At 44.2% G+C, this 27,757-nt stretch overlaps 1 protein-coding gene across 4 annotated transcripts in view; it reads right to left on the bottom strand.

The window, feature by feature from the left end:
• The window catches only part of Ncoa3 (nuclear receptor coactivator 3), an 80,606-nt gene that overhangs the window by 10,376 nt on the left and 42,473 nt on the right, over nucleotides 1-27,757 (bottom strand). For 2 of the 4 annotated variants that reach the window (NM_008679.3, NM_001374779.1), the window contains exons 3-17: nucleotides 15,307-15,411; nucleotides 14,912-15,084; nucleotides 14,312-14,412; nucleotides 12,627-12,801; nucleotides 11,370-11,555; nucleotides 11,161-11,253; nucleotides 10,372-10,512; nucleotides 9,966-10,113; nucleotides 8,209-8,585; nucleotides 7,228-8,096; nucleotides 5,649-5,778; nucleotides 4,031-4,225; nucleotides 3,392-3,703; nucleotides 3,046-3,172; nucleotides 1,939-2,110 (exon numbers count right to left, since the gene is read on the bottom strand). In NM_008679.3, coding sequence (NP_032705.2) covers nucleotides 1,939-2,110; nucleotides 3,046-3,172; nucleotides 3,392-3,703; nucleotides 4,031-4,225; nucleotides 5,649-5,778; nucleotides 7,228-8,096; nucleotides 8,209-8,585; nucleotides 9,966-10,113; nucleotides 10,372-10,512; nucleotides 11,161-11,253; nucleotides 11,370-11,555; nucleotides 12,627-12,801; nucleotides 14,312-14,412; nucleotides 14,912-15,084; nucleotides 15,307-15,392 — 3,285 coding nt within the window. In that variant the 5' untranslated portion in view covers nucleotides 15,393-15,411. Of the gene's footprint in view, nucleotides 1-1,938; nucleotides 2,111-3,045; nucleotides 3,173-3,391; nucleotides 3,704-4,030; nucleotides 4,226-5,648; nucleotides 5,779-7,227; nucleotides 8,097-8,208; nucleotides 8,586-9,965; nucleotides 10,114-10,371; nucleotides 10,513-11,160; nucleotides 11,254-11,369; nucleotides 11,556-12,626; nucleotides 13,220-13,630; nucleotides 13,728-14,311; nucleotides 14,413-14,911; nucleotides 15,085-15,306; nucleotides 15,412-27,757 lie in introns of all 4 variants that reach the window. The other 2 variants (XM_030248242.1, XM_030248240.1) reach the window with 2 other exon arrangements.

Raw genomic sequence — 27,757 nt, 5'->3', positions numbered from 1 at the left:
ATAGCCTGGAACTCAAGGGAGCAGCCTCCTCATTGCTGAAGCTGAAGCTGTGCCCCACCATGCCCGGCAACACTCTTAAGCTGGAAATAAAGCTAAAGCCAAGCCATGACAAAGAAGGAAGGAGCAGCAAACGCTCACAGTGGGCATTGCCCAGCATCTGAGTGTCACGCTACAAATGGCCAGCCTGGTAACATCAACACTGCAAAGACTCGGCATGAGCTCTGCACCTTCATGAAACCAGACAGCTCAGCCTGAACCGCCATGCCAGCTGAGCCTGAACTCGCTCACATAGCAAGAAAATCAAAACCCCATTAGAAAACTCTAGAGCACAGATGCGTGGCCAGCAAACAAGCTTGCAAGAAAGTATAGTGAGAGCCAGTCTATCATATTAGTAAATATCTTTTTAAATAAACACGCTCTGTTATTTGTGTGGTCATATGCCTAAGCCACACAATGGAGCTGAGAGAGAAAAAACTGAAACTACTCATCTAGAAAAACAACAAATGCCATTTTCCTTTCTGTGACAAGGTCCTGATGTGATAGACCAGCTATCCAGTTACAAGGTCATTATAAGTTCATTTCTGTTTTCTGTAAAACTTTGGTTTAACCATGTCTTGACCCATTTTCTGGAATTTGACATGTTCCACACCCTATCCCCTAACCTTCACCCTAATAAGATGCTCTGCCAAATAATTTTGAGTGTTCTGCCAAGTTCCTACAGAATGAAAACCCCTTGAGAGCCCCCTAGACTTGAAGTTTTGAGGCTCTCTCATAAACCCTACCTTCTCCTACGTCCAATGCTGTTTTCTCAAGCCCTGCTTTAGAGAAATAACACTGTCTGGAAGAAAATAGAGCTTGCTTCATTTGACCAAAGATTCTGAGTAATGGCTCTTACTCTCACTTGGTCTACAGAGTTCCAAGACAGCCAGGAGGCTACACAGAGAAGAAATCCTGTCTTTCCTGAAAAACAAAATAAACTTGTAAAAGTGTATTTTCATGAGATGAGTATACAAAGAGGCAAGAGATGACAATGACCTAATTTGCCACTGTAAACATGTTTACCCATGGCCTGCCTCACCAGCACACTGGGCACACCTAACAGGTTGGCTACAGACTGAAGAAAAAGTTATAAAAGTAAGCAGCATTTGGTGGGGCTAAGAGAAGGCCACCTCTTATTTATTTCATGTATGAGTGCAATTATAGCTGTCTTCAGACACACCAGAAGAGGGCATCAGATCCCATTACAGATGATTGTGAGCCACCATGTGGTTGCTGGGAATTGAATTCAGGACCTCTGGAAGAGCAGTCAGTGCTCTTAGCCACTGAGTCATCTCTCCAGCCCAAGAGAGGGCTCTTGACAAGGACCCTGTTCCAGGTCCCAGAACACACATTTTAGCTCAGAACCATCTTTAAATCCAGCCCCAAGTGAGCTAATACCCTTTTCTAACATCTGCAGGTACCAAGCACACACATACGCACATAAGCAAAACACATACATAATAAAGTCAAATTAATAAATCTAATTTTTTTTAAAGTTAGGTAATTATTATTAGGGCCAGAGATGTGGGTGCTAGGGTCTGTTCCTAGAACTATATGGTAGCTCTCAGCCATCTGTAATTTCAGTCCCAAAGAATCCAAAACTCTCTTCTGGCCTATGTGGGCACAAAAATGTACATAGTGCACAGATGTACCAGATGTACATACAAACAAATATCCATTATCATAAAGTTAAACTAAAAAATTTAAGTAAGCAGCATTCTTAAAACTAGTGTTTTCATTAGATGTTTTCTTTGGCTGTAGTAAAACAAGGGACAAATACTCACACTTTCTCACAAGTGACACAAAGGTACACAGTCTAAATTTAAGCTGTGTTTGTCTCCATGAATATGAAGACATACTCACTGCCACGCTCTTCAGCTCTCACAGACTGCAACTCACCTGATTCACGAGCTCAGGAATTCCCAAGGCCCTGTCGATCTCCTCCAGACCTGTGGCATCTGTGTTGCTCAGGAGTGTGTGCAGCTGGTCCAGCAGAGCTCTCTCGTCACTCTGGCCCTCTGCGTTAGAAGGTGGCCCAAGCAGATCATCCAGAGAGTTTCTAAGAAGAGGCCTAGAGAGAGACGTGAGTCAGCTCCAATGCAGCTTGGTTAGAGTTGGTGAGGTCCTATGTTCTACACCAAGGACCACAAAAAAACCAAACCAGTGCTCTTCTGATGAAGAGCTTGTTAGGCTTTTAAGTTTTCTGAGAGTCTAGCCTCAAACTCACACCCACCAGTCTCTCCTATTTAGTGGTAAATGCTGATGGTAATACAATGCCCACAATGACACTGAAGTATGCACTATGAGATGTATGTGTTTCAGCTGACCTCTAGCCTCTGCATAAACACAGAATTTTTAAAAAGAAGACATGGCTGGGATATTTCTCAGAGGTAGTTTATTAAACAAATTAAAGCTAAAATGTAGAATAAACTCCCAGTCTTTTTCTTTCATTAAAAAAAAAAGTAAAAGATAGTACAATAGTTCACTCCCATCTGTACTACTGAAATGTTGTAGATGATTTTAAAAGATAATGGAGAGATGGCTCAGCAGTTGTGAGTAGAGCAAGCACAAGAAGGCCCAAGATGCACTCCAGTCGGGGACCTGGCGCCCTCTTCTGGCCTCCTTGGACACTGCACAAATGTGATGCACAGTCATACATGAAGTCAAACACTCAACCCCCGCCCCGCCCCCCCCCAAAAAAAAAACTGAGGCACAGTATCTGAATAGCCCCCCATGGCAGGTCTGGGTAAAGTGGCACTGTAATCGGCTCCATGAGAACATGTCTTTCCCAACTGCTACTAATGCATGGGAGATTACTGCTAAGAAGCCTTTTGGAAGTCTTGAAGGCTGAACTGTAGTTCTGCCTCCTCCCACCCTCCAGATGCCTCTGCTTCCTGCACCAGCAGATGGCAAAGTCAACAGTCTCTCCATACTCTCCCAGGGTTGCTCCTGCCCACACTCTTAAATCCAGTGCAAGCATTCCCACATCCCAAAATAAAACCCTACCTATTTTGAGACCCGTGAGGACCTTGTTCCATAGAGAGCATGCCCTCTGGCCAGGAACCTGGTTGGTTAGACGGCACTGCTGGGCTATAGGGATTGACTCCCATTCCCATGGGAATCTCACCAGTTCCTGGGGGAGCAAATCAAAATTTTCAGCCAGGTGGTGGCACACACCTTTAATTCCAACACTCACAAGGCAGAGGCAGGTGGATCTCTGAGTTCTCAAGGTCAGCCTGGTCTACAGAGTGAATTTCAGGTCAGCCAGTGCTACACAGAGAAACCCTGTGTTCAACCCTGCCCCTATGCCGAAAAAGGGGATTTCCATTTTTTATTGAAAGGGACAGCTTACTCATTTGAAGCATCTGCTGCTGTTGCTGCTGCTGCTGTTGCTGCTGCTGTTGCTGCTGTTGTTGTTGCTGTTGCTGCTGTTGCTGCTGCTGTTGCTGCAACGATGGTCTTGCACCTGGCAGTCGATTAGAACGAAGTGGCAAGGTAGGCACAGAGCCCCCCATGGCAGGTCTGGGTAAAGTGGCACTGTAATCGGCTCCAGTTCTTCCCAGGGGACTTGATGCCAGAGGCTCCATTCTGCTGGCCCTTGAGTTAGCTAAGCCCCAGTCTCCGGGGGAGGAAGTCGGATTCACAGGAACATTTCTGTTTGGGCCTAAAATTAGGGAGGGCTCATCAGGTCTGACCCAGCACATCACACAAAAGCCCTTCGTGCACTGGGAGAACCATTATTTACTACAGTAGCCAGGACTGTCACCCTGAGAGTAGGGCTGTCACCTACAAAGACAGTATCTAGAAGCCTCTACTCTCACGTATTTGTTACAGGTTAGAAAGGTGTTCTGAACCAACGGGATATTTAAAAGACACCATGGTTCAATGGAAGGAGCACTATATTAAAAATATAGTAATAATAACTTAAAATATTAAGGCTGTTACTTGAGTTCCATGTTTAAGGAAATGACCACACTTAGACATGACCTACCCATGTTGGCACCGTAATTCTCCTGACTATCCATCATTCTTGGATTCCCAGCCAGTATGGGCTGTTTTGGTAACCCAGGGAAAGCACTGACATTCTTCACTGGCGGACCTGAGCCAACAGACACAGGGCTATCCAGAGACACCGCTCGGTTATATGGAGGACGAACAGACTGCACAGGCTGTGGACTTCGCAAACCTGTTGAAAACACAGAAGCTTGCCACATTAGTATAATCAAGGGCAACTATCAAACACTAAGCCCCCTACAAAAAGCCTTTCTCATAAAAACAAACACTACCATTTTCTTCTACAAAATAAATATTTATGTCAAAAAGAAAAGAAAAAACCCAAATTCCAAATAAAGTACAAACAAAAGTCTGTATGTTGGCCAAAGTGCTAGCTAGCATTCAGCTGTAGCCGAATACGGTCATGTCCAATGCCTATCTCAGAATGCCACGGCAAGGCTGAGCACTGAGGCTCAGTAGGCCATGTTGAAGGAGCATGAGACTCTGAATGCAGATGCCCAACAACACAAAGGAAGGAGGGAGATGGAGACAGAAAATGGACAGATGCTTTTAATTCCTAGAGATGCTTCCACGTACGCACTTATGAAGTAGATTCTCTACTTACAATTTTACAATAAAAACAAAAAGTTAAGCTGCCTTCCAATCAAATAAGTGCACAGTTTCTTCCCAACCTCTTTGACTAATCTGACCAGTCAGTTTAGGAAACAGTAAAACTGAAGGTAATGAGACCCTGTTGCAAAAAAATGGAGGGAGGGAGGGGGGGAGGGAGGGAAGGAAGGAAGGAAGGAAGGAATTAAGTAAGTGTGGAGGCCATGCCTTTAGTCCAGCACTCAGAAGGCAGAGGCAAATGAATCTTGGTGATTTCAAGGCCAGGGTTACCCTTTCTCAAAGAAAGAGAGGGGAGGAGAGGAGTCTGATGCAAAAGATAGAAAGAAACAAAGAAGGGGGAGAGAAGGGTTCCTGCAAAGACCAAAACAATGAGAAGAGGCACCTCTCAGGGTTAAATACAAGGACCTTCTTTAAGGACCAAAAATGACATATTTAATCCAGTTTGGGTCATTTAACCCAATTCTCCATGTTTAAGAAGAAGTCTACCCCAAGGCCCAGGTATGTGTTCTCTAAGAATCATAATTACTGAGCCGGGGCTGGTGAGATGGCTCAGTGGGTAAGAGCACCCGACTGCTCTTCCGAAGGTCCAGAGTTCAAATCCCAGCAACCACATGGTGGCTCACAACCATCTGTAACGAGATCTAGCGCCCTCTTCTGCAGTGACTGAAGACAGCTACAGTGTACTTAGATATAATAAATAAATAAATCTTGAAAATAAAGAACGTCTTGTTTCCAAAAGTATTATACTTAATTTAAAAAAAAAAAAAAAAATAAATAATTACTGAGCCGGGCATGGTGATCCCAGCACTTGGAGGCAGAGGCCAGCCTGGCCTCCAGCTGCTTCCTGGTCGTGGTGGAAGCGAACATGCGACTGTACCGAGTGAGGAGCACCTGCATTGGGACGTCTGTCTCTGAGCAACCTCGGCTCCTCACAAAGCCCCACCCAACCTCACCTTTCAAAAAAGAAAAACTCTGGTTTTCCTTACCCAGAGAACTCGGTCCTGCAAACATCTGCTGTTTGGCCCCTGGGTGACCGCCATTTGTAGGATTGTTGTAGAAGTCAGAACTGGTCAAATCTCCAAGAATGGCATCTAGATTATCCAGGTCTCCCGATACCTGAAAATGAACCTTTTAAATTATTCTGTATGTAACACCAGATGCAGCTATCAAGGCATCAGCCAAAAAAAAAAAAAAAAAAGAACGACTGGTAGTGCGCACATTGAATCCCAGCAAACTAAGTTCCGGGACAGCCAGAGACAGACAGTGAGACTCTCCCTTTCCAAAGAAAACAGACCAACAACAAAGCAAGCAAACAAACAAAAACAAAAATAAGGGTTGGGGATTTAGCTCAGTGGTAGAGTGATTGCCTAGCAAGCAAGCACAAGGCCCTGAGTTCTGTCCTCAGCTCTGGAAAAACAAACAAACCCAAGCAGCAACCCACAAGCCATTACCAGAGATAACAATGACCAGGACAGAGGCTGCTGTCTTGGGACACACACATACACACACACACACACACTATCTCCACCTTCACTGCAAGGATAGCCATTTCGATAAATCCCTGGGCTCTGCTGGCCCACACTGCACTTTTTGCTCTGCCACTATTTCCCAGGACAAGTGGCTAGGGAGGATTCATCCTTAGCTGGCAGAAACCTCCACCTATGAGTAACTTTTCTGAAAATGTATTGGTAAGTGGTGTTTAACAAGGTATTCACAGGCACACAGCAAGGGACCCAGCTTGGATATGGTGAAGAGAGGTCTGTGCCCTATCCTATGAAACACTAGTCTTTCTTGTTCTTGCTAGAAGAGTGCTTACTCTTAGTAAGATGCATTTGTACAACATGCAATATGCATGAAAAAGGTGCTCGCTCTCTCTCTCTCTCTCTCCCTCTCTCTCTCTCTCTTTCGTTTTTCAAGACAGGCTTTCTCTATATATATAGCCCTGGCTGTCTTAGAACTCTCACTCTGTAGACCAAGCTGGCCTTGAACTCAGAAATCCACCTGCCTCTGCCTCCCAAGTGCTGGGATCAAAGGCGTGTGCCACCACTGCCAGGCGAACTCTCACTCTTGAGGGGGGGGAAATGATGCTGATAAATTCAAACTTTTCCCAATAACATCTACCATGTCCTTAACAACCTAAACTGCTTATTCCAACGTAGCCACTTCCATGAAAATACTTCTAACTGGCCACTAAAAACTTATTTATAGGGCCAGTAGAATGGTTCAGCATGTAAAGATCTTTGCAGAGCAAACATGACATCTTGAGTTCAACCTTCAGTCCCACCACCCCCTCACACACACAAACTGTCTGTCTGTCTGTCTGTCTGTCTCTCTCTCTCTCTCAAACACACACATACACACACACACACACACATTCTCTCTCGCGCACACACACACACTCAAACTATACACAGTAACTATATAGTGAATGAAACCTCAAGGTTATCCTTCAATTAAAAACTAACCATTTATGTTAGTTATTAACAATTGTAATGTATAACAAGGCAATGTTTATAACACAGAAATGAAGAAACCAATGAAGGGCTGGAACAGAGAGTACCTTACCTCCTCGTTCGTCTCGGTCTTAATTTTGGGGTCTTTCTCTTGGCCAGAGCTGGGATTGGTGGAGCAGCTGCACTGACTCAGTTTACTGTCCCCACTGTCGGCCTGGGGCTGCAGCTCTTTGGCAAGCACATCACTGGGGTCATCCCTGTCCAGCAGGTATCTAAGCAGAGCATTATTCTCCTTCTTCTTAGGACTCAGCTGCTCCTGCCTGGTTGTCCCCTCTCCACAGGAAGCAGTGCTGCTCGTGTCCTTCCCAGTGGCCTCTGCAGTGATCTTGGCGACCTCCGCTGGGGAGTTGCCATTCTGCAGCAACTTGTGCAAAATCCGGTGTTTCTCTTGCAACAGAGACCCATGCACATTGGAGGTGGAAGACACTGTCCCTGATGTTGAGGAGGACACTCCAGAGGGGCTGGTGACACTAACGGAAGAGTCTTTGCAGTTTGGATCCAGGGGAGAGTTGGTCAAGGAGGAATGGCCTCGGTCGTCGGAGGAGCACGTGAGTAACTGCAGCAGTTTCTTGTGGCCTTTGCTTTCCAGAGGTCCCCTGGGCGTCTCTGACACCTCCCCACTGCTCTCCTTGCTTTCTTTTTCACTTGGGTGATCTCTGCTGTTTGACTGACACACTGAACTCTCCACTGGATTCTGTTCACAGTATAAGCCTAGGGGGCTCTTAGAGTCCTGACCACTCACTTTACTTGGCTGGCTTATATTCATATTGGGAGAATTATCCAGTTTGGGGCCTGGTGAGGACAGAGTAGATAAAAGAGAGGTCCCCACGCCTTCACTGATGGCTTGCAAGGCACTGAGGGAGCTGCTAGAAAAGCTGTGGCTCCCTGTGTTGCCAGAAGGTCCCATGGGTGAGTGTGCACCTGCATATGGAGAAAGGTCGTGAGAGATGGTCAGACACAACCTCTTTTCCTATTACCAAAGACACTGGTGAGGAAAGAAAAGAGAAGCAAAGGAAAACGCAGCTGTGGATACCTGCAGCAGGAGAGAACTGGTGGGAGGCCATCTTTGGGCTGCCACGATTCCGAGGGGAAATCATGATGTTCTGCTGGTTGGGACCAAGACCAGGACTGCCGTGGGGGGGACTGCTCATGCTGAGCCCATAGCTGCTGTTCTGATAGGAAGATGGCGACTGTAGGCTTTGTCCTGGCGTCAGTGAGGCTACGCTACTAGAAGCCCCGTACCTAGCTCCACCCATCTGCCCTGTGTTGCTGGGGTCTGGCACGCCATAGGTCCGGCTGCCCATCATCTGTACATTCTGATTTGGAGACATGCTCACGCCACACCCTGCTGCAGGAGGTCGGATGCCTTGTCCTGCGGGATTTGGGTTTGGTCTGTATCCATTCTGTTCTCTGCAAACAAACACACGCAAGTTTTCCTTTAAAAGCCAGCAAGGGAAGGAAGAGAGCGGGAAGGAGCTGTCCAGGAGCAGACACTAGGCGTCACTCCAGTACCAAGTGGGAAACCCAATTCTGGGGCTACACCAAGCCAACCCAGCAATACTCTGCCTTGCTTTTCTAGCTTATAGACATATTTCGTGTACACTGGTATTTTGTCTGTGTGTGTGTGTGTGTGTGTGTGTTTGCCATATGCATGCCTACTGTTTGTGGGGGTCAGAAGGCGGCATTGGATCCCCTGGAATCAGAGTTAGAGAGTTGTAGGTCAGCGTATGGGTGCTATGACTCAGGTCTTAAGAACAGGTGTCCTTAGTAACTGAGCCATTTCTCTAGCCCCTCCTTTTCCTGTTTTGATATACTGGGGATGCGGAGTCTCCTGCACGCTAAGCAAGCTCTCCAGTACTGAGCTCTACTCCAAAGCCCATTGATATTTTGAGACAGGGTCTCATCTCACAAAGTTACCGAGTCTGGTCTTGAACTCATTCATTAACTCAGCCAGGCCCAGAACTTGAGGTCCTGCTGCTGCCTCAGCCTCCCATGTAGCTAGGGTAACAGGTCACACCACCAGATGTCAAATATGGTATTTGTTTGTTTTGGTTTTTTTTTTTTTGGTTGGTTGCTGTTTATTTGTTTGTTCTTTGTTTTGAGATGAGCTTCGAAGTCACTATGAAGATTTTTTTTGCCTCTATCTCTCAAGTCCTGGGGAAAAACCACAGGAGTTTTTCCCAAACTCAGTTTATACTGTGCTGGGAACTGAACCTGGGGCATCATGCAAGGAAGGTATTTTACCAGCTAAGCTGCATCCCTAACAGTTTAGATGAGCCACAAGATCTAAATGAGTGACATCAGTGCTGAGTGGCTCTGACAGACATGTGCTATGGAGCCTCCAAGGCCTCATTACAGCCGACCATATCTGGGGCTTGGCCTTAAGACAGTCAATGAATGAACCTCTTCCTATGCAGTTTGTTCACCATTAGTAACATCAGTAATTACTACCTTTTAGTAGCTAGTAATTACATTTGTATTCTACCTTCTATTCAAACTCCAGTCCCTGGAAGCAATGTAAATGTAACACTAGAAGTGAAAGGTAACAAGTCCACTACTCTCCCATCCACCACCCTCACCTCAGCCCCCCCACACACACATACCCTGGCCTTAATCGGGAAGCAGTTATTTAGTAGAAAATACTAATTTTTAAATAAAAATATAACCTTAAAGAAAACATACTCTTAAGAACCTAAATTCACTTCACGAAATCCAACAGCTTCCCTGACTTTTCTCCCTGCAAATCAACCGCAAAGCATCGTGGGGACAAGGGTGCTTTAGTGTCATCACCTCTGAAGAAAGTGGGTCGAGATGAAGCCGTGACGATCATTCGTTACAGGATTGCGGAAGAGTTTGCTTTTTGTCTGCGCACTCACAATAGTTCCATCAGCCAAGGAGAAACGATACACGGGGGTCTCTGCGTGGCCATGAACATAAGCTACGGAGGGGGAAGCACACTGTCACTAGCATCTGAGACTAGACCAAGGCAGACAGGAACAGACGAGGAGGAATCACGCTTCGAGTACAAAATTGTGTTAAATTACGCGGAAATACACAAAAGTATAGAACAGCTACGCTCAGAAACCACTCCCTCTCCCACAACCACCAAAGAGCAGGACGAGGACTGAGCACACAGTGAGTGCTTTACAGCACCATCAACATCAGCACCAAGATCCACCCCAAACGCCTCCCTCACCTTCTTGATAGTGACGCTTCTGGGACCATGACTGCCCATCATTCAGACTGAAGAACCTCTGGATACATCTTCGGATTATGTCTTCAAAGCCAGGCCTCATGGAAGATCTAAGTGAGTTTGTATCTATATTGACAACCTTTCCTATTAAAGATAAAAACAGAAGATTCTAACCCTGTCCAGAAGAGCCTACTGCTGCTTAACTGACTCGCATTTGAGAATGACATAAAGGAGACAATCTCAGCTCTGCCTTCTGTCCTTCACACACAGCTGGTGGCTGCTCTCCTACTAGCTGTAAGCAAAGCTCCTTGTAAGAAGCACGCCTCTGCACCCCTCTGCACCGGATGAGCCTTTTATAATGCGCTGGTGCTAGGAAGGGTATTTGACTATACTTAGCGTTTACTTAGAGGAGAAAATAAGACTGCCAAATCAGAGAGACACAGAAAGTGAGAGAGCAAACACTCAAGAAGAGGCTGATTCCGACAGATCACGTAACAAATAGAAATGTATGTCTGGAGCTACAGAGAGCCAGATTCACTCTGAGCACACAGGAGGAGACCTAGGTGGCGAGGCCCAGCGTGTAAGACCGGGCTGAGAAATGGAGCTCAGCGTGTAAGGTGCTTGCTGAGGACCTCTGTTCCATGCCAGGAGCCCCAGGTGGAAGAAGAGTGACCTTGTCAAAAGTGCACACACTTGTGAACTCACAGAACCAGCAGTGCACACACTCATGCACACGCAGAACCAGAGGAATAAGAACACTTTATAACGTTTCCCAGTGAAGACTGGTCTTACCGGAAAGGTCATGTCTGGTAATAAAGCTCTCAGGACTGGATGGGAATGGCGCAGTCACGCGGCGAGCCACGCAGATCATACAGCACTGCAAGTCTACAACGAAAGGTCACCAGGTCGGATTACAGTGGCTTTAGCTGTGACTAACGGGCGAGCAGGAATACAACATCAGTAAGAAAGGTTAGGATCAGCACAGTGGACCCGCCTCTCACCTTCTCCTTCTTCCAGCATAGCGCGAGGCTGAGACAGGGCAAAGCACTGCATTGTTTCATATCTCTGGCGTGTTTCGGGACTGGCATTCACGTCTTCCAAAATGTCGTGTGTTTTCATCAACATACGACAATTAAATGTATGGCTTTTTTGTCTCTGGTTCTCATTAGTCCAAGAAACTCCATTAACTTTGAAAAACAAATTAAAATTTGAAAACAAATTGAAATTATTCTTTATAAATCAAGTAAAGCTCTGTCAAAATTAATTAAAAGAGTTCAAGCTAGCGTTGGGCCTTGCTCTTTGCGGAGGACCTGGGTTTAGTTCCCAGGTGGTACAGTCATCCACAACTCCAGTTGCACGGAATCTAATGCACTCGGCTGGCCTTTGGTGCACACCTCATGCACATACATGCATGCAAGCAAACTTTTCATTATATATACAGAATTTTTAAAAATTCAAGCTAGGGGCTGCAAGGGCGGCTCACTGGTTAAGAGCACTTAGTTGGCTCTTCCCGAGGACCAGAGTCAGGCAGCTCATAAGCACCTTCAACTCCTGCTTCAGATAATGTCCTCTTCTGGCCCCCATGACACTGCAGTAACACATGGCATACATTCACATTCATACATACATGTAAGGGTTTTCATATATATATGTAAAATCTTTTAGAACTCATGCTATAAAGTGAGTGTGGCAGGGCAAGCTGCTGGCCCAGCTACTAAAGGGGCTGAAAAAGAGGACTGTGGCACACCCTGGGGCAATACATGAGACCTTACCTAGAGCAGAAGAACAGGGTCCAGCTATCTTTTCTTACTACACAACACCCATGTGGTGACACCTAACATTTCAGAATGACAGTATCAAGATATCTGAGTAAGTTCAGCCTCATCAAAAGTCTACTGAACATTTGGGCACCATGGAAAACTTTTGAGTACACTGAAGCCAAACTGAAAATTTTGCTGGCAATCACTTATTAAGTCTCATTTTCTGGCTTCCTAGAAAGCACATCCAATCTCTGAAGAAATAACTAAGAAAAATTAAATATATATCTAGAAAACATGTTTATATGCAAGCCTGTAGTCAGGCATGGCAGCACATACCTATAATCCCAGCAATGTGAGACAAGACAAAAATAGATGATCATAGATTCAAAGCTAGTCTGGACCACACAGTAGGGTAGGACCACAGATTCAAAGCTAGCCTGGACCACACAGTAGGACCCTGTCTTTCCTTGAGAAAACCAAACACAAAGAAGAGCCCACCTGTGGATTTTGGTAAGTGTTTAAGAAAATCCTTCCGGTCTTGCTCATGTAAGATGCTGTAGACACTTGTGTTAACCAGGTCCTCCTGCTTGTACTGCAGATACTGTGTGACATTTTCTGACACGAATACAATGTTTCCATCTCGATTCACCACAAACAGGAAACCATCCAGTGCCTACAGTGGAATGTGTTAATAATATTATGAAAATCATAACCCCACAAAAGCATTAAACCCCCTCCCCCCCATTTTTGCCAGGGTTTGGGTTAGGGTTCAGGTTAGGGTTATACTGGCAAAATAGAGCATTTAAAGGGTCAATAGTATTAAAGAGGACCCTATCCAATACAACTGGTATCCTTATAAGGACAGATTAAAAATACACAGGGGAGGCATGCTCAGGGAAAAAGGCCTTATTAAGACACATAGCGAGCCAAGGAGAGAGGACTCAGGAGAAAGCAACCCTGCCAACACCCTCATCTTGGGCTCCAGTCTTCAAAACTGAAGAAATAGGCTTCTGTTGTCTGAGTCATCTACTCTGTGACATTGTCAGTGCAGCCTTAGCAGAGGAAGGCTACAGCCTCGTTTGTAAGAAAATCTGAGGGGGGGGAGAAGAGAGACACACTAGCCCAACATTTAGAGTTAACTGTTCTACTAACATTAGCATATTTCAGAGCATACAAAAATGTTTAAAACTAGGCAAGTAGGGAATGACATATTATACACCTTTCACCCCAACATTTAGGAAGTGGAGGCAGGAATTGAGGTCACCCTGATCTATACTGCAAGTTGAAAGACAGCCTGTGCTAACATTACAACGTCTCAAAACAAAACAACAAAAAAAGCCTGTATGTTTTGGGACCTTAAGAAACAAAGAAAAAACCAAAAAAACAACCCATTCTTAATGCTGCCCAATTTCCCACCTGACCTCAAGTTAAGCCGCAGGATTCCTATCTGCTCCTGAACAAGAGCTTAAAAGGATGAACACAAAGTAGTCGAAATGACTCACTGAAAGAAAGACCAGATGTCAAGTAAACTTGCTGAAGCGCTCTCCGGCCTGAAGTAGACACTGCGCCATGGTTAATCAGCTCTTCCCAAGGCAATTACTTTAAAAACATGCACATGTTTAATGTTTGAAATTGCCTCACAAGCTGGAGTGTAGCTCTATCACAGAGCACATGCCTAGCATGCATGAGGCCCTGGGCTTCCCTCCCCAGCACCATAAATAAATTCTCCAGGAATTCAGAGCCGAGGGCGGAGGATGTCACTCCGTGCTAACATGCTTGCCTACTATGGTCACCTAGTATGTGTGAGGCCCTGGGTTTAATTTCAAGCACAGCAAAGAAAGAGTAAAACTGTAGTGTACTATGCAAGCATTCATGGGAAAATTCATAGAAAGGTCTGAACTAAAATGCACTAAGTAGCACCTCTACGCGTTACTGACTCTATCTCAAAGAGTGTCTTTGCTTTTGTGTACATGTGTTGTGTTTTTGTGTTGTACACAGTGCATATACAGTATTATATATAGTGTCAGGAGGGTATTTTATGAGTGCTATAATACTGAGCTCTGCTCCACGGGGGTAGAAACTATCTCCTCATTTCCAATCTCCCCTGCCCCCACACACATAAATCACAGAGTACAACAACCAAAGCATGACATGCTTTGGACAGCCACAATCCTCACACCTACCTGTAGTAAAAGCGGTCCTAAAGAGTCTTTATCAATGACTCCCTGCCCTGTAGAAGACACATCAGCTTTTTGAACATCATCATCACTGGAAATAGTTTTTCCTGAAGACACAGAAGGAAGCGTCGTGTTGAGCAGCACTACCTCAGCCCTTACACACACACACACACACACACACACACACACACACACACACACACACGAGAGAGAGAGAGAGAGAGAGAGAGAGAGAGAGAGAGAGACAGACAGACAGACAGACAGTATGTACATATACATGCAGAACACTCACTAGCTGATAAGAGAAGGCCTCAAGGTTTCCCAGGAAGGTAGAAGACACCTGGCTGGCTCCCTTCCTGCTCCCATGCTAGCCTAAGGGCCCTAGCTTGCCTCCCACCAGCATTCCGCGTTCTGAAGAACATCGGTCTTCTGCCAATTCTGTTAATTGTTTCTTAAAAGTAAGAGCTGGTCAACTCATGGGACTTTGGTAAGTCTTACTTAACACAAGTGAGGCTCTATTTAATCTCCTTGATCCAGAATGGGGGAGGGAGGATTTCATACATATTACAAGTCCAACACTTGGGTGTTTTTCTGACTCTGTGTTACCTTGTTCTTTTATTTGCCGTATCTGTCTCACTGTCTCCTTTAGGATGGCACATTTATCTGGCTTGACATTGAAGTTGTCGATGTCGCTGAGATTTGCAGAGATGAGCTCTGCCAGCTCCTCTATGTACTTGCTCTCCTGCTCCCGTCGCCACTTCTCACCACTGTAGACAAGCCTGGAAGGCGGAGAAAAGCCACAACTTACACCTCTCAAGAAAACTTAAAGCAGAATCCGCCCCATATTATGCATTAGTTTTGTGTGAAATAAACTAAACTTAGCCAACAAGAACCATCAAAGTGGTGGCACAAAGTATACACTGAAGAAATTCCTTGTTCAGTGTCACCTTTGATTAGTCCCTGGCCTTGAGAAACATCTGGAAATGGAGATGATCACCTACCCCTGTCCTGGGGCATCACAGGGCAGTTTGCGTTTCCGAGACTCAGCGGCCAGCGGATCCAAAGAGCTTTCGCCTAGTCCACTCATCCTGATCACAGATCAGCAACTGCGGAAGAAGAGGTGACAAGATTAAAGCACAAAAACAGGCATTTTCTACGAAGGTGTCACATGGTGGAACAGCTGTATCCTGTGGTCCTGGGGTATTTCTGTATGAATGAGTGTGTCTGCACAAGCTCAGAGCTCAGATGCGTTGTAATTATGCTGGGCATGGTGGTGCCAGCCTCTAACCCCAGCACTCAGAAGGCTGAGTCAGGAACATTAAGGATTCTGGTTAAGCCTGGTCTACAAAGCAAGTTCCAGGCCAATCTGGGCCCAGTGTCAACTTATATTTCACAAATAAATTATGTTTAATAAAAGACTATAGCACTTCAATCTTGAAACAATTCTGAATTTTATTTATACCAAGGTAATAAAAGCTAACCCAGTGATTTGGTAAGAACACTTCAAGTAATGAGCCCAGACTAGGCTAGAAGATTGGTTTTGACTTTCTGTATATGAGTGAGTGTTTGCCTACATGTATATATACATATGTATGTGTGTGTGTGTGTGTATATATATATAGCTAGCATGTGTATGCAGTGTCCCCACAAGCCACAAAAAGTCGCTGTCAATCCCCTGGAGCTAGAGTTAAGAGGCAGTCATGATCTACCATGTGGGCATGTTGGGAACAGAACTCATCCTCCTGTCCCCAGGCTCTTTTCCTAGGTAGCACTTCTGTCCACTGGATCGTTTCTCTTCCATTGTTAAGTCCAAGTTAGCCTAGACTATATTAACATGACTGTAGAACTACCCTACGTTCTTCTTAAAGCATAGGTGCAAAGCCAGATACACACTATACGACAGGTTGCCATTAAGTCACACAGCAGCCATTATTTACATACTGACGGCTGGAAAAATAATGTATCTTGGTTAAGTTTCGCACACTAAGACGATAAATACAAGTTATTTCTTTTTGAGCTTATAATGTCAGGGCTCTATTCAGCCTCATTTACTAACTAAGTGGTTAACTCGTGCGCGAACATGACAATCACTGGTCTAAAGAATCCAATGTTGCATCAGTATTGCAGCCAGCCAGCCTGCAGTTGTGCCACTAGGTGGCACAATTCCACCACAAAGGCCAGTTTAAAAATAAAAATAAAATGTAAAAAACCCCACATGATCAAACTTAAAATATGTAGGTCATGTTTGTTTTGAGACAGGGCCTCATTGCCCAGACTGGCCTGGAACCCATAGTTGTGGTTGGCCCTGAGCACCAATCCTCCTGCCTCTGCTTCATACTGAGCAACAAGTATTTGCCGTCCTATCTGTGGTCACACACACCTTTTGAACCCTCTACAGTGTCAGACTACAGCATCATGTAGACAGACAAAGTGTTAAACAGACAAGTGTGGTTCTAGCTGTGTTGTCAATCAGTTCAGAGATTATTTTTTTAACTGAGCAACATTGAGCGCTTACATACCTATCTTTACTTAACTTATTCCAGAAGTCTAACATTATCTTCTTGCCCTTGTGCTACATGGACTGCAAGTCCACGTGGAGAACCGTCAGTGAAGAGCAGTTCATGGTTTGATCTGTACTCCACAACAGGTCTGACTTTGCTGTGCAATACAGCATACAGCAGGAAATGAACATCAGTGGAGTGGTGCCAACTCAATGTAACTGAATACACAAAGACTGGCAGTGGCTCCCTCTAAAAACATTAAAATGCTGGTTACGGCTTACCGTTAACCAGCTTCCTTTTTGTTATCTCAGGGTTCTGACAGGAGAACATGCTTGCTAACTAGCCCGAAGCACAAGGACACATGGCCAAAAAGAAGAATTAGTGAGAGGCCTCAGAGGGCAGAGGCACTCTCTTGCCTCTTTCCTGGCAACCAGAGATCCATCCTGGGGCCCACAAGCTAGAAGGAAAGAACCATGTTTTCTGTACAATGTTTGTAGACTGAGACCTGTGTGCATGCACAGGCACACAAACGTTTAAAAAAAGATTAAACAAAAAATATCAATGCTGGTGTTCTGTTTGAGCAAGTTATTTTAAGGTCTAAGAAAAACCTTATTGTACCAAAATGAGAGGAGGTAGGCCATCCAAGGATAAGGCAGCAGAGACTGGTTAAGCCTTCCCCTTTTCCTAACTTAGTTAGTAACAGAGGGAGTGGATGAGACAGAGCAGAATGGCACTGAACTAACATACACTGGGTGGTTACACATGGTGACCCCCACCACACACATGTGATTAGTTCTGTTCTACAGATAGGGAAGTGGCTAAATAGCTTGCCTAGAATCATTACTAGATCCGGATGGAAGAGGCTATGACATATTCCATAACCAACCAAGCCATCACCAGAGCAAACGATTCATGACTCATTCCCTAAGTCAAACTCCCTCCACCCAGCTCACAAAGCTTCACAGCTTAATCAGGAACCACATAAAGTGCTGTAACATCTGCTGGTTAGGGGCATGAGGTAAGGGTCTGGGCAGGTAGGGGTTACCTCCACAGGCATTATGCCTCCTCCTACCCACCACTCCCCATGACACTGCCTGAACCATGCTCTGCCAGGCCTGATACCACCCTGTCTTCCACATGACTGTTTGTGTCTTCTCTAATTAATCTTTGTCTCAAAGAGGCACATTTTTCAAAGTACCTCTGGTTTCCTGCAAGTGACAATCAGACCTCAATCCTATCAAGGACTGTCCAGGCTGCACCACTGAAGAGCACGGCCTGACTTCACTGTACTACAAAAACATGTGCACATATAAACTGTCAGTGAGGGCCAGCACTGGATAAAGCTGGCCTTTCCAATTAGATGTGTTTACTTTCAAATAGATAACATTTCATTAGAAGTCTTTTTGTTTGTTTGTTTTTTCCCCCAAGACAGGGTTTCTCTGTGTAGCCCTGGCTGTCCTAGAATTCCCTCTGTAGACTGTAGACTAGGGTGGCCTTGAACTCACAGAAATCTGCCTGCCCCCACAGCCTGGTTCATTATATCTTTTTAAATCTACATTCATTCACAGCACCAATCATTCATCAGAGAAGACATTTAGTAATGAATCAAATTCACCAATATCATGTTCAAATGTTATCATTGGCCATCAGACTTCACCTCCAAAGAGCGAGTTTACCTTATCACTTTCAAAACATTGTCTGCCAAATATACAAACTTGAAACCCATAGATTGTCAGTCACTGATTCAATTAAAAATAGTATTTTGAGGCTGGAGAGATGGCTCATCAGTTAAGAGTACTTAACGTCTGCTCTTCTAGGTATCCTGAGCTCAATTCCCAACAACCACATAGTGCCTCACAACCTATACTGGGATCTGACATCCTCTTTTGGCATACATGTATATAGAACATTCATATACATAAAATAAGTCTTAAAGAATTTCTGAGGACTCAAAAACTAAAATAGTATTTCAAACCAGGAATGGTGGTGTGTACCTTCAATCCCAGCACTTGGAAGGCAGAGGCAGGCAAATCTCTTGAGTTTAAGGTCAGCCTGTTCTATAAGAGAAAGTTCCAGGACTGCAAGAGCTACACAGAAAAACCTTGTCTGGGGTGGGGGAGGAAAGACAAAACAAAAAAAAAAGTATTTTAGGGGCTGGAAACCTGGGTTCAATTTCCAAAACGCACAGGGCAGCTCACAATTCCAATTCCAGAGCCTCTGACACCCTCTTCTGACCTCCACAAGCACCAGGCATGCACATGATCCACAAACATAATGTGTAGGCAGAACAACCATAAAGCAAAAATTAATAAATCTTTTTTTAAAGGTGCTTCGGTGCGAAGCAGGCGGCTCAGCCAGTAAAATGCTTGCCTGAACTCAATACTTCAATCTACATAAAAGCCAGGGGCAGTCATGTACACTTATAAACCCCCGCCCCCTGTGTTGGGGGGAGGGGGGTGATACACGAATTTGGGAGTACTGGGCAGGCTGGGGAAGAAGACACCCGGGGCTCACCAGCCAGCCAGCCTAGCCTAATTAGCTAGTCTCAGGCCTATGTAAGACTCAAAATTAAAGGGTGTGTGTGTGTGTGTGTGTGTGTGTGTGTGTGTGTGTGTGTTGATAAAGTACATGTCTGGCTACCACGCCTCATGACTTGAACTCAACCTCCAGAAGCCACAGGGTAGAAGGAGAGAATGGACAGACTCCCAGCCTCCCAGAAAGAACAACTCCTAAAAGTTGTCCTGTGACCCCTCCACATACACGCCGTGTCACGGGCAAACCAACACACTAAATAAAACACTCGTTCAATCTTAGCACTCAGGAGGCAAAGGCAGGCTGATCTCCTGTGAGCTCAAGGCCAGTTTGGTCAACATTTCGAGTTCCAGGCCAGGCACAGCTACACAGAAAGACCCTAGATAGATAGATAGATAGATAGATAGATAGATAGATAGATAGATAGATAGATAAAACAGGTTGTTCCGCACCCAATAAGAGGTTGTAGGCTACAATTTAAAATAGTGTTTTTAAACTGAATTAAGAGGGCTGCGAAATTCAAGAAAATAAGACATTCAATAACCATATAATAAAATCTTCTAATCAAGTTAGAAATAAATGTCCAGGATTAATAAGAAAAGAACTGATGTTCAAGGAGGGGTGCACTTGCACTTGAACACAGACAAAGACATAGTAAATGTGAAAAAATTATCAATTTTCATAAATCACAAAGTGTGAGACAATCCCATCACTCATTGTCTTAAATAGATCTGGTCAGCATAGATACTGTGTGAAGCCAAAGCCTAGCAAGCAGATAAGGCTGCACACACACTCAGCAGGCACACACACTGAATCACACAGGCTTATCAGACAAACCAAGGGAAGAGGAGGACCTCAGGCCCATCGCAGACTTGACTCAAAGTACTGAGTAGCAGGACCCTACCAAATTGCCATCTCTGATTTCAACTCCATTTCCTAAAACTGGAAATCTAGAATTTTTACAACATAAAAGTGATTTAAAACCCTGTTTCCAATAGCAAAACTTAACTCAGTGTTTAGCAGACTTAGGCCTTTGCTCCAACAATACTGCCACCTGTTAATGTTGTTTTAAAAATCAGATCTTTGTAACCAGAATTCTGGTGTATGATTTTAATCCTAGCACCCAGAGGGTAGACAGGCAGATCTCTGTGAGCTGTAGACTAGACCAGGGATGGGAATTACAAATGGTTTGTGAGCCGCCATGTGTATACTGGGACTTTAACCCAGGTCCTTGAGAGGAGTTGCCAGTGCTACTGAGCACTGTCTCTCCAGACCCCTCATAGTTGGCAGGCACTTAGAATTCCAGGACTTAGAAGGCAAAGGCAGGAGATCTCTAAGTTTGAGGACAGAAAGTTCCAGGAAAGCCAGGGCTAGAGAGAGAGAGAGAGAGAGAGAGAGAGAGAGAGAGAGGGAGAGAGAGAGAGAGAGAGAGAACTTGCAGCCCCTCCCCCAAAAAGGTCAGAGTAATGATACTGGCAATATAACCTGATTAAACTGAAAGTATCTTTCACTATACAGCATTCTTAGTAAAATGGTTTCCTTATGAACTGCCAAAAGAGACTCGGGATCCTTATATTTCCTCATAAAACAACTTATCAAAAACCCAGACGAAAACACATGACTACAACTAATTAATTTTTACTTCCTTCTCGGGACCTAAGAAGCCAGGTCTGCAGTCATGTCTACAATCGCAGAGACAGCGCAACAGCATCTGGGTGGGCGTCTCCTGCAGTCAGAGCATGCTCCTGCTCCTTCAGCAAGCCAGTGTGATCAGCACTCAATGTGTGACCAGTGTGGTACTAGGAGTCATTATGTCCTGACACGTGAAGCCTATGCCAACCGTAGAGAGCGTAACAAGCCTGCAACACATGTTTTATTCTAAACCCCTTTTAATTATCATCACAATCAAATTTTTAAAAGCTAAGAGCGAAATTAAAAATCATTTCAATTCTACTCGTGCCACCCTTCAGAACCTATCCACAGCTGATCTACGGGGCTCCATTCCCTAATTCCCCTTTCTACATGCTGATCACATTTCAGGATATGGAAATTAAAGAAGGGCTGGCTTGTAGGTGACCTTGCAAGACCACTGTGTGTAGATGTTTTTACTCCCAACGGTCTTAAAACTGGCCAAACAGACGATCCCACAAAAATGAATCCAATACCCGACAGCGTCCATCTTCAGAGGCTGTGGACTTGCAATGTTTGGTACACAAGCCTACTAAGGGTTTAGCTTCTCATTATTAATGGTAAGTGATACATTTAAGCTTAGAAACATATGTCCAACATGTGTGTACATGAAAAGCTTTAAAAGTTGTTTGAAAATGTGAAAATGACTAAGGCTCCTGTTACCCTTGATCACTGTCAGCTGTCACACACTCCTGTCTGATACATATTAATCCACAAAGCAAAGATCTAAAGGGGGCAATTCTGAATCCACCAGCTGCATGCACTGATCACACACAGCAAATCTACCCAAGGTCAGAAGTGTAGCTTTTCAATATTAACTTCCAAATAGCACTGTACCTTAGCTTTTCCTTTTGAGACAAGGTCTGTGTGCCATTGACTGGCCTGGAGCTTGCTATGTAGACCAGCTAACCTCACAGAAATCTATTTGTCTTTACCTCCTGAATGCTGGGATTAACAGAGTTTTCAAACTCACCCAGCCTAACATTCTTTTGGAACTAGATTTAGAAACAAAGAATTATAAGGAAGTAATTAAAAGTTTGGCCCCAAAGGGTACAACCATTTATAATGGCTGTACATTATTTCATCCTTTAAACTCTTAGCCTGATAGTTACACTAATTACATTTAATTTTCAAAACTAGGTAATAGAGAGGTAGATTATCTTGTACTCAAAGGCTTGTTTTGTATGATTATTCATTTGGGATGTTGGGGTGTGAGTGTGAATGTGTGTGTTGAACTTAGAGCCCTATCCTACCATCTGATCTGCAACCTCTTGTCCTTGATCCATTGTGTGTGTCCACTCTGAATAAAACTCAGTCATGAGCAAAAACTAAAACTGTAACCAGTTCTACAGAAAAATGGTGACTGTATTAAACAAAGATGACTTCGAGGCCAGAGAGATTGAAAGCAGCACGTAGTTGAAAGCACGTGTTGCTCTTGCCAAGGACCTGGGTTTGTTTCCCAGCTACTTGTAATCCGTTCCAGGGGACCCAACAGACACACATGCAGGCAAACCATTAATAACCATAAAATAAATCAGACTTTAAGAAGATGAGATTTACCCAGGCGTGGTGGTATACACCTTTAATCCTAGCACTCGGGATTTCTGAGTTTGAGGCCAGCCTGGTCTACAAAGTGAGTTCCAGGACAGCCAGGGCTATACAGAGAAACCCTGTCTCAAAAAACCAGAAAAAAAAAAAAAAAGTTAAAAACCTTTTGAGTAAGAATAATCTGGACTCATAGAGAAAGACCACGTGTCATAGAGATAGACCACATGTCAAAAAAAACAAAAACAACAACACATTTATTACAAATTGCAAAAATATCATACTTAAAGGAAACTACCTTAACCTCTGGTCTGACTTGAGGAATGAAACATGACTACAAAATTTCTTCTGAAAGCATTCTGTACAGCACGTGGCCTAAGCTCAGCCAGCCAGCGAAGTGCACACTTGGAATCCCAGCCCTTGGGAAGCTCAGGCAGAAGGACTGCACCAAGCGCAAGAGTCCACTAAGAGCTACAGAGCAAGTGCCAGACAAGGTATCACAGCCAAAACTGCACCTCAAAAAAACTGAAGTAAGCTGCTATTTATTATTATATTATTTAGTTTATTTTGGGGGTAAGGCAAGGGTCTGGTGCACATGCCAATAGCACATGCCGTGGTACAATATACTACACACGGTTAAGGCAGAGTCTCCTGTTCTGCTTCTACATCTGCCTGCCCCTGGGCCTTAAGGAGGACTCTCTCTGTCTCCACTCCCATGTCACCTTAGGAGTGCTGGATAACAGTGCACCTAGCTTTTTATGAGTAGTATGGCAATGGAACTGGGGTGGTAAGGCCTTTACCCACTGAGCAATCTTTGTGGGCCCAAAAACTACTTTTATTGTAAACACTATACTCAAAATACAATACTCCTGCTTTAGTAAGTTCACTCCACGTTCCAAATCTATACCTCACTGTCAGCCGTCTGTTTCTCATGAAACATAACCTCTTAGACCGGAAGGTGCTGGAGCTGATGGCTCCTACCTGCAACACTAACACACAGGAGAATTGCCAAGAGCTCCATGCCAGCCTGGGCTACAGAGTGAGTTATAGGCCATCCTATACTACAATGTGAGACCGTGTCTCGAAATAATGATAATAGCAAAATAAATTAAAAGCAAGGAAGTTGGAAGGGGACATATTGGGGACGCTAAGGGGAGTTAGGAGAGTTATTGAGAATGTATACGATCAAAAAACACTGCATACATGTATGACATTCTAAAAATAAATTTAAAATATTGTTTTTAAGAAGGCTTTTTAAAAAGCATTCACATCATTCCAAGTAAAAAAATAGCTGTGTCTTTCCCATTTGTAATGAAACCACTTAACTGGCCCTAAATTACAGTGCAAGTTTTTTGTTGTTGTTGTTTGTTTTTTGGGTTTTTTGTTTGTTTGTTTGTTTTTTGAGTCAGGGTTTCTCTGTATAGCCCTGGCTGTCCTGGAACTCACTTTGTAGACCAGGCTGGCCTCGAACTCAGAAATCCACCTGCCTCTACCTCCGGAGTGCTGGGATCAAAGGCGTGCGCCACCACCGCCCGGCTACAGTGCAAGTTTTAAACTATAGTCATAAGTCTGAGTGTAACAACTGGTTTTAAAGGTTTTGAAAAACTAGAGTGAGCTAAGTGGATGGCACACACCTGTAATCCCAGCACGTGAGGTGGGACAAGCAGAAATTCAAGATCAGCCCAGCTATGTAACTAGGTTGAAGGTCAATTTATGAGACCTTGTGTCGGGGGACAAAACAAAACAAAACAAAAAAAACCTGGTGAGGCTGAAAGCTCAGCAGTAGGATGCTTGCCCAGCAAAGGCTTGATCCTCAGAACTGCAGGGCTGAGCACAAGATGTGCTGCTATATCACAGCAACAGGACTTTAGACCAAACCCAGGTCTGCATAGAAGTCCTCATGAAGCCAATCCGGAAAAAAAAGTAACCATGCAGGATGTAAACCATCATTAAATATAACAGGCAAGTGTGTCAGACCTATTTTCACCATCATCATCATTATTTTAAAGCTTGCCGAGAGCACATATGCTCTAGAGGACTTGGGGAGAGGGTGTTCAGTCCCAGGAGGCACCCATGACAGACAGCTCCTAACTGTAAATAACTCTAGTTCTAGGAGATCCAACCTCTAAAGGCAGTGCATGCAAATGGTGCACAGACATGCATGCAGGCAAAACACCCAGAACACATTAAATAAATGTCTAAAGTTAAACAAATGTCCAAGAATACATACAATATGTAGTAATTTGAAAAAAAACCAAAAAACAAAAACAGGAAAGTGAAAGGACAGAGGTGTTGTATTCAGGGACAGGCACACGGGAACAAATAAAGTTCAAGTACAGGGTTCAAAAGAATACCTCAAACATACATCACAGCACACAACATACAATGCATTGCTTAATTTGGTGCTTTTAATTTTAAAGTGCAAGGTATGAGTAGCTCATCTGCCATCTGGGTAGCGGTGCAGAAATCTGCCTGCCTCTGCCTCCGGAGTGAGGTGCAGATACATACATGCCATTTATTACTCCACTTAACCCTCAGACAGTGGGCTAGAAGGAAGAGCTCAACTGGAACAGAGAGAAAACACAATTCACTCCAACCCATCAAAACACCAAGGGAAAACATGGAGCAGACTGGACTGGATGCCTAAGCTATGATATCCAGTACTTGATTGTTCCTCACAGACTTGCCCTCCCGTCCTCCCGATCAGCAAGCCACCTAAGAACTGCCATTAGACCGGCTGGATTTTATCTCTCCTAGTTTTCTTCTTAGAAGAAAGAATACTGAGGAGAGGAGGAAACCACAAATATGACCAAACTACACTGCATTAAATTTTTGTTGTTCACTTGGAGAGACTGATATCCCCAGGAATAACCCTAACCACACCTACTGAGACTTCATCCCACCTTCCTTGCAGTGGTGGCCAATGCCTTTGAACTCAGCAGAGGCATGCAAATTGTGAGTTCGAGAGCAAGGCTGGGCTACAAGTGTGAGTTCCAGGACAGCCAGAACTTCCCAGAGAGAACCCAATTTACAAACAAACAAACAATTTCACTATGATCTAGTGGGCAAGGGACAGAAAACAGAAGTATGTGCTTAGCAGGTCTTCAATGGCAAAGACTAGATTTGTTTAAGTTTGAGATGAGGAGTGTTGGTTTGGCTTTTGCATATAAGGTCTGTGACCCCCACCTGTCCTGAAACTCATTAGGAAGACCTTGCTGGCCCTGAAGACCCTGGCCTCTAAAATGCTGGTGTTACAATCTGGGCTAAATCACAAAAGAAGGACTATGTATGTATGTATCCTCACTTATCCCCACAAACATCTCCTTTAGAAGTACTATTAGCATTCAGCACTGAGGTGTGCACCTGTAATGACAGTGCTCCAGGGTGGAAGGAGTCCATCATTGGGATCAGGCCCTATTATCTTCTCCAGCCTGGGTCACCTAGTAAGACTCTCCTATCTGTTAATCTCAAGAGCAATCTTGTGTTTTTATGAGTGGGGAGAAGCAATTAGAAGAATACTTACATGAAGAACCAAATCTATCAACCAAAAAAACACACAGATAGAAAGAACCTGAGATCTGCAAAGTATACCAACTGATCATTATGAAAACTTACAGAAAGACCACATCCCTTATTAGCTTCTATACAACAAAAGAGGTTGTCGGTGCTTTCTGGCTTTATGCTGAGAGTTACTATATCTAAGCAGGCAACTGGCCAGATTAGTTGATCCTTACACCCCAAACAAAATAAGCTTAAAAACCAGTTGAATAGTTTGGCTTTAAGGCAGCAAACTTTATAAACTTCCCATCAGTGGGGCTTATATTTTAGTAAGGTAGCGTATAATCAAAGCAAGTTTTCAAATTAAAATGAAGGACAGGCATAAATGCAGACTTACAACCTAGCAGTCGGTAGCTAGTGGTAGTTTTGCACACATTGATTCACTACAACCAGAACGTCTAACCATATTTACTTTGCATGGAGAAAGATAACATGATGTATTAAGAGGTCCAAAAAGGACATCTTGGAGGCATCTCCTCCCACTACGTGGGCCTCGGGAATAAACTCAGGAAGCAGGTGTCATGACTAGCTGAGCTACCTTACAAACCCATCAGGAGAACTTTTAGAACTACAATTTTTAAGTTAAATGTTATATTTAAAAAGTGACTATTCTACCCACACTGTATTTCCGTATACACTATATTGTGAGGGTTTATCTTGACTGACAGCTTGATTGGACTGAGCCACCAATGCCTGGGGTGGCACAGCACACCTCTTGGGTGCATCTGCAGACTCTTCCAGAGCTGGCAATGAGCTGCAAATAACAGGGTAAAGACCTATCCTGGCTGTAGGTGGCGCCATCCAAAAGCCCAGAGGACCAGGCAGACTGGAAACACTGAGTTCTTTAATGTAAATAAACAATACAAAAAGAAACCAGAATAGACAGGTTCCTGAGTCTGATGAAACCCTTGAAGTGTTCCCAGCAGGTGGCAAGAAAACTGAGCAGTACCCCAGCCGCAGTCTCTTGTTGTGTGGCTTGCTTGGGGATTTTGGGGGGGGTTCTTGGGGTTGGGGGGGCAACAAACAGGAAAACAAACACAACAAAATCATGTAGCAAAATTCCAAATGGGTAGCAACAGCAGATAACAGAAGAAGTGAGGGGACAGGCTCTTGACCTACAGAAGACTAAAATTAGAAAGAGAAAGTGGAACAAAAGTAAAAGACAGGGAAACAGCAAAGCAAATAAAACATGCTTGGTAAATGTACCCGAGGTGGGATTCAAAGACCCAGATGTCAGGACTAGTTAAGCAAGAACTTGCAGGAAAATAAATACAAACTTCACTAGCTGGGTAAAGCACAACTGCTTTCTGGGCAGTCAGACAGCTTTTCTAACCGCATTTTACTCTTCTGATGTACTATTAAAGGTTAAGAACAGTGGTAGATAAAATGTTATTTGTCTGCACAAGCAATCAGAGAAAAACAGCAAACATGGCGTTGGGGCTGATTCCAATTTGTTTTTTTGACAGGGTTCACCTTGTAGCCCTGGCTGGACTGCCTCTTTGGGGACTAAAGCATGCATGCCAGGCAGATTCCAATATTAACCAAAACCTTTCAAATATTCACAGAAAGGTAGGCAGGGCTGCCTTCCCTCCTGCCCCACTTTGATTGTGTTTGTCTGTGTACTACA

This window comes from Mus musculus, chromosome 2 (genome assembly GCF_000001635.26).
Source record: "Mus musculus strain C57BL/6J chromosome 2, GRCm38.p6 C57BL/6J".
Taxonomy (NCBI): Eukaryota; Metazoa; Chordata; class Mammalia; order Rodentia; family Muridae; genus Mus; species Mus musculus.
Note: the sequence above shows the minus strand (reverse complement) of the source record. Positions and strands in the feature narration are given on the sequence as shown.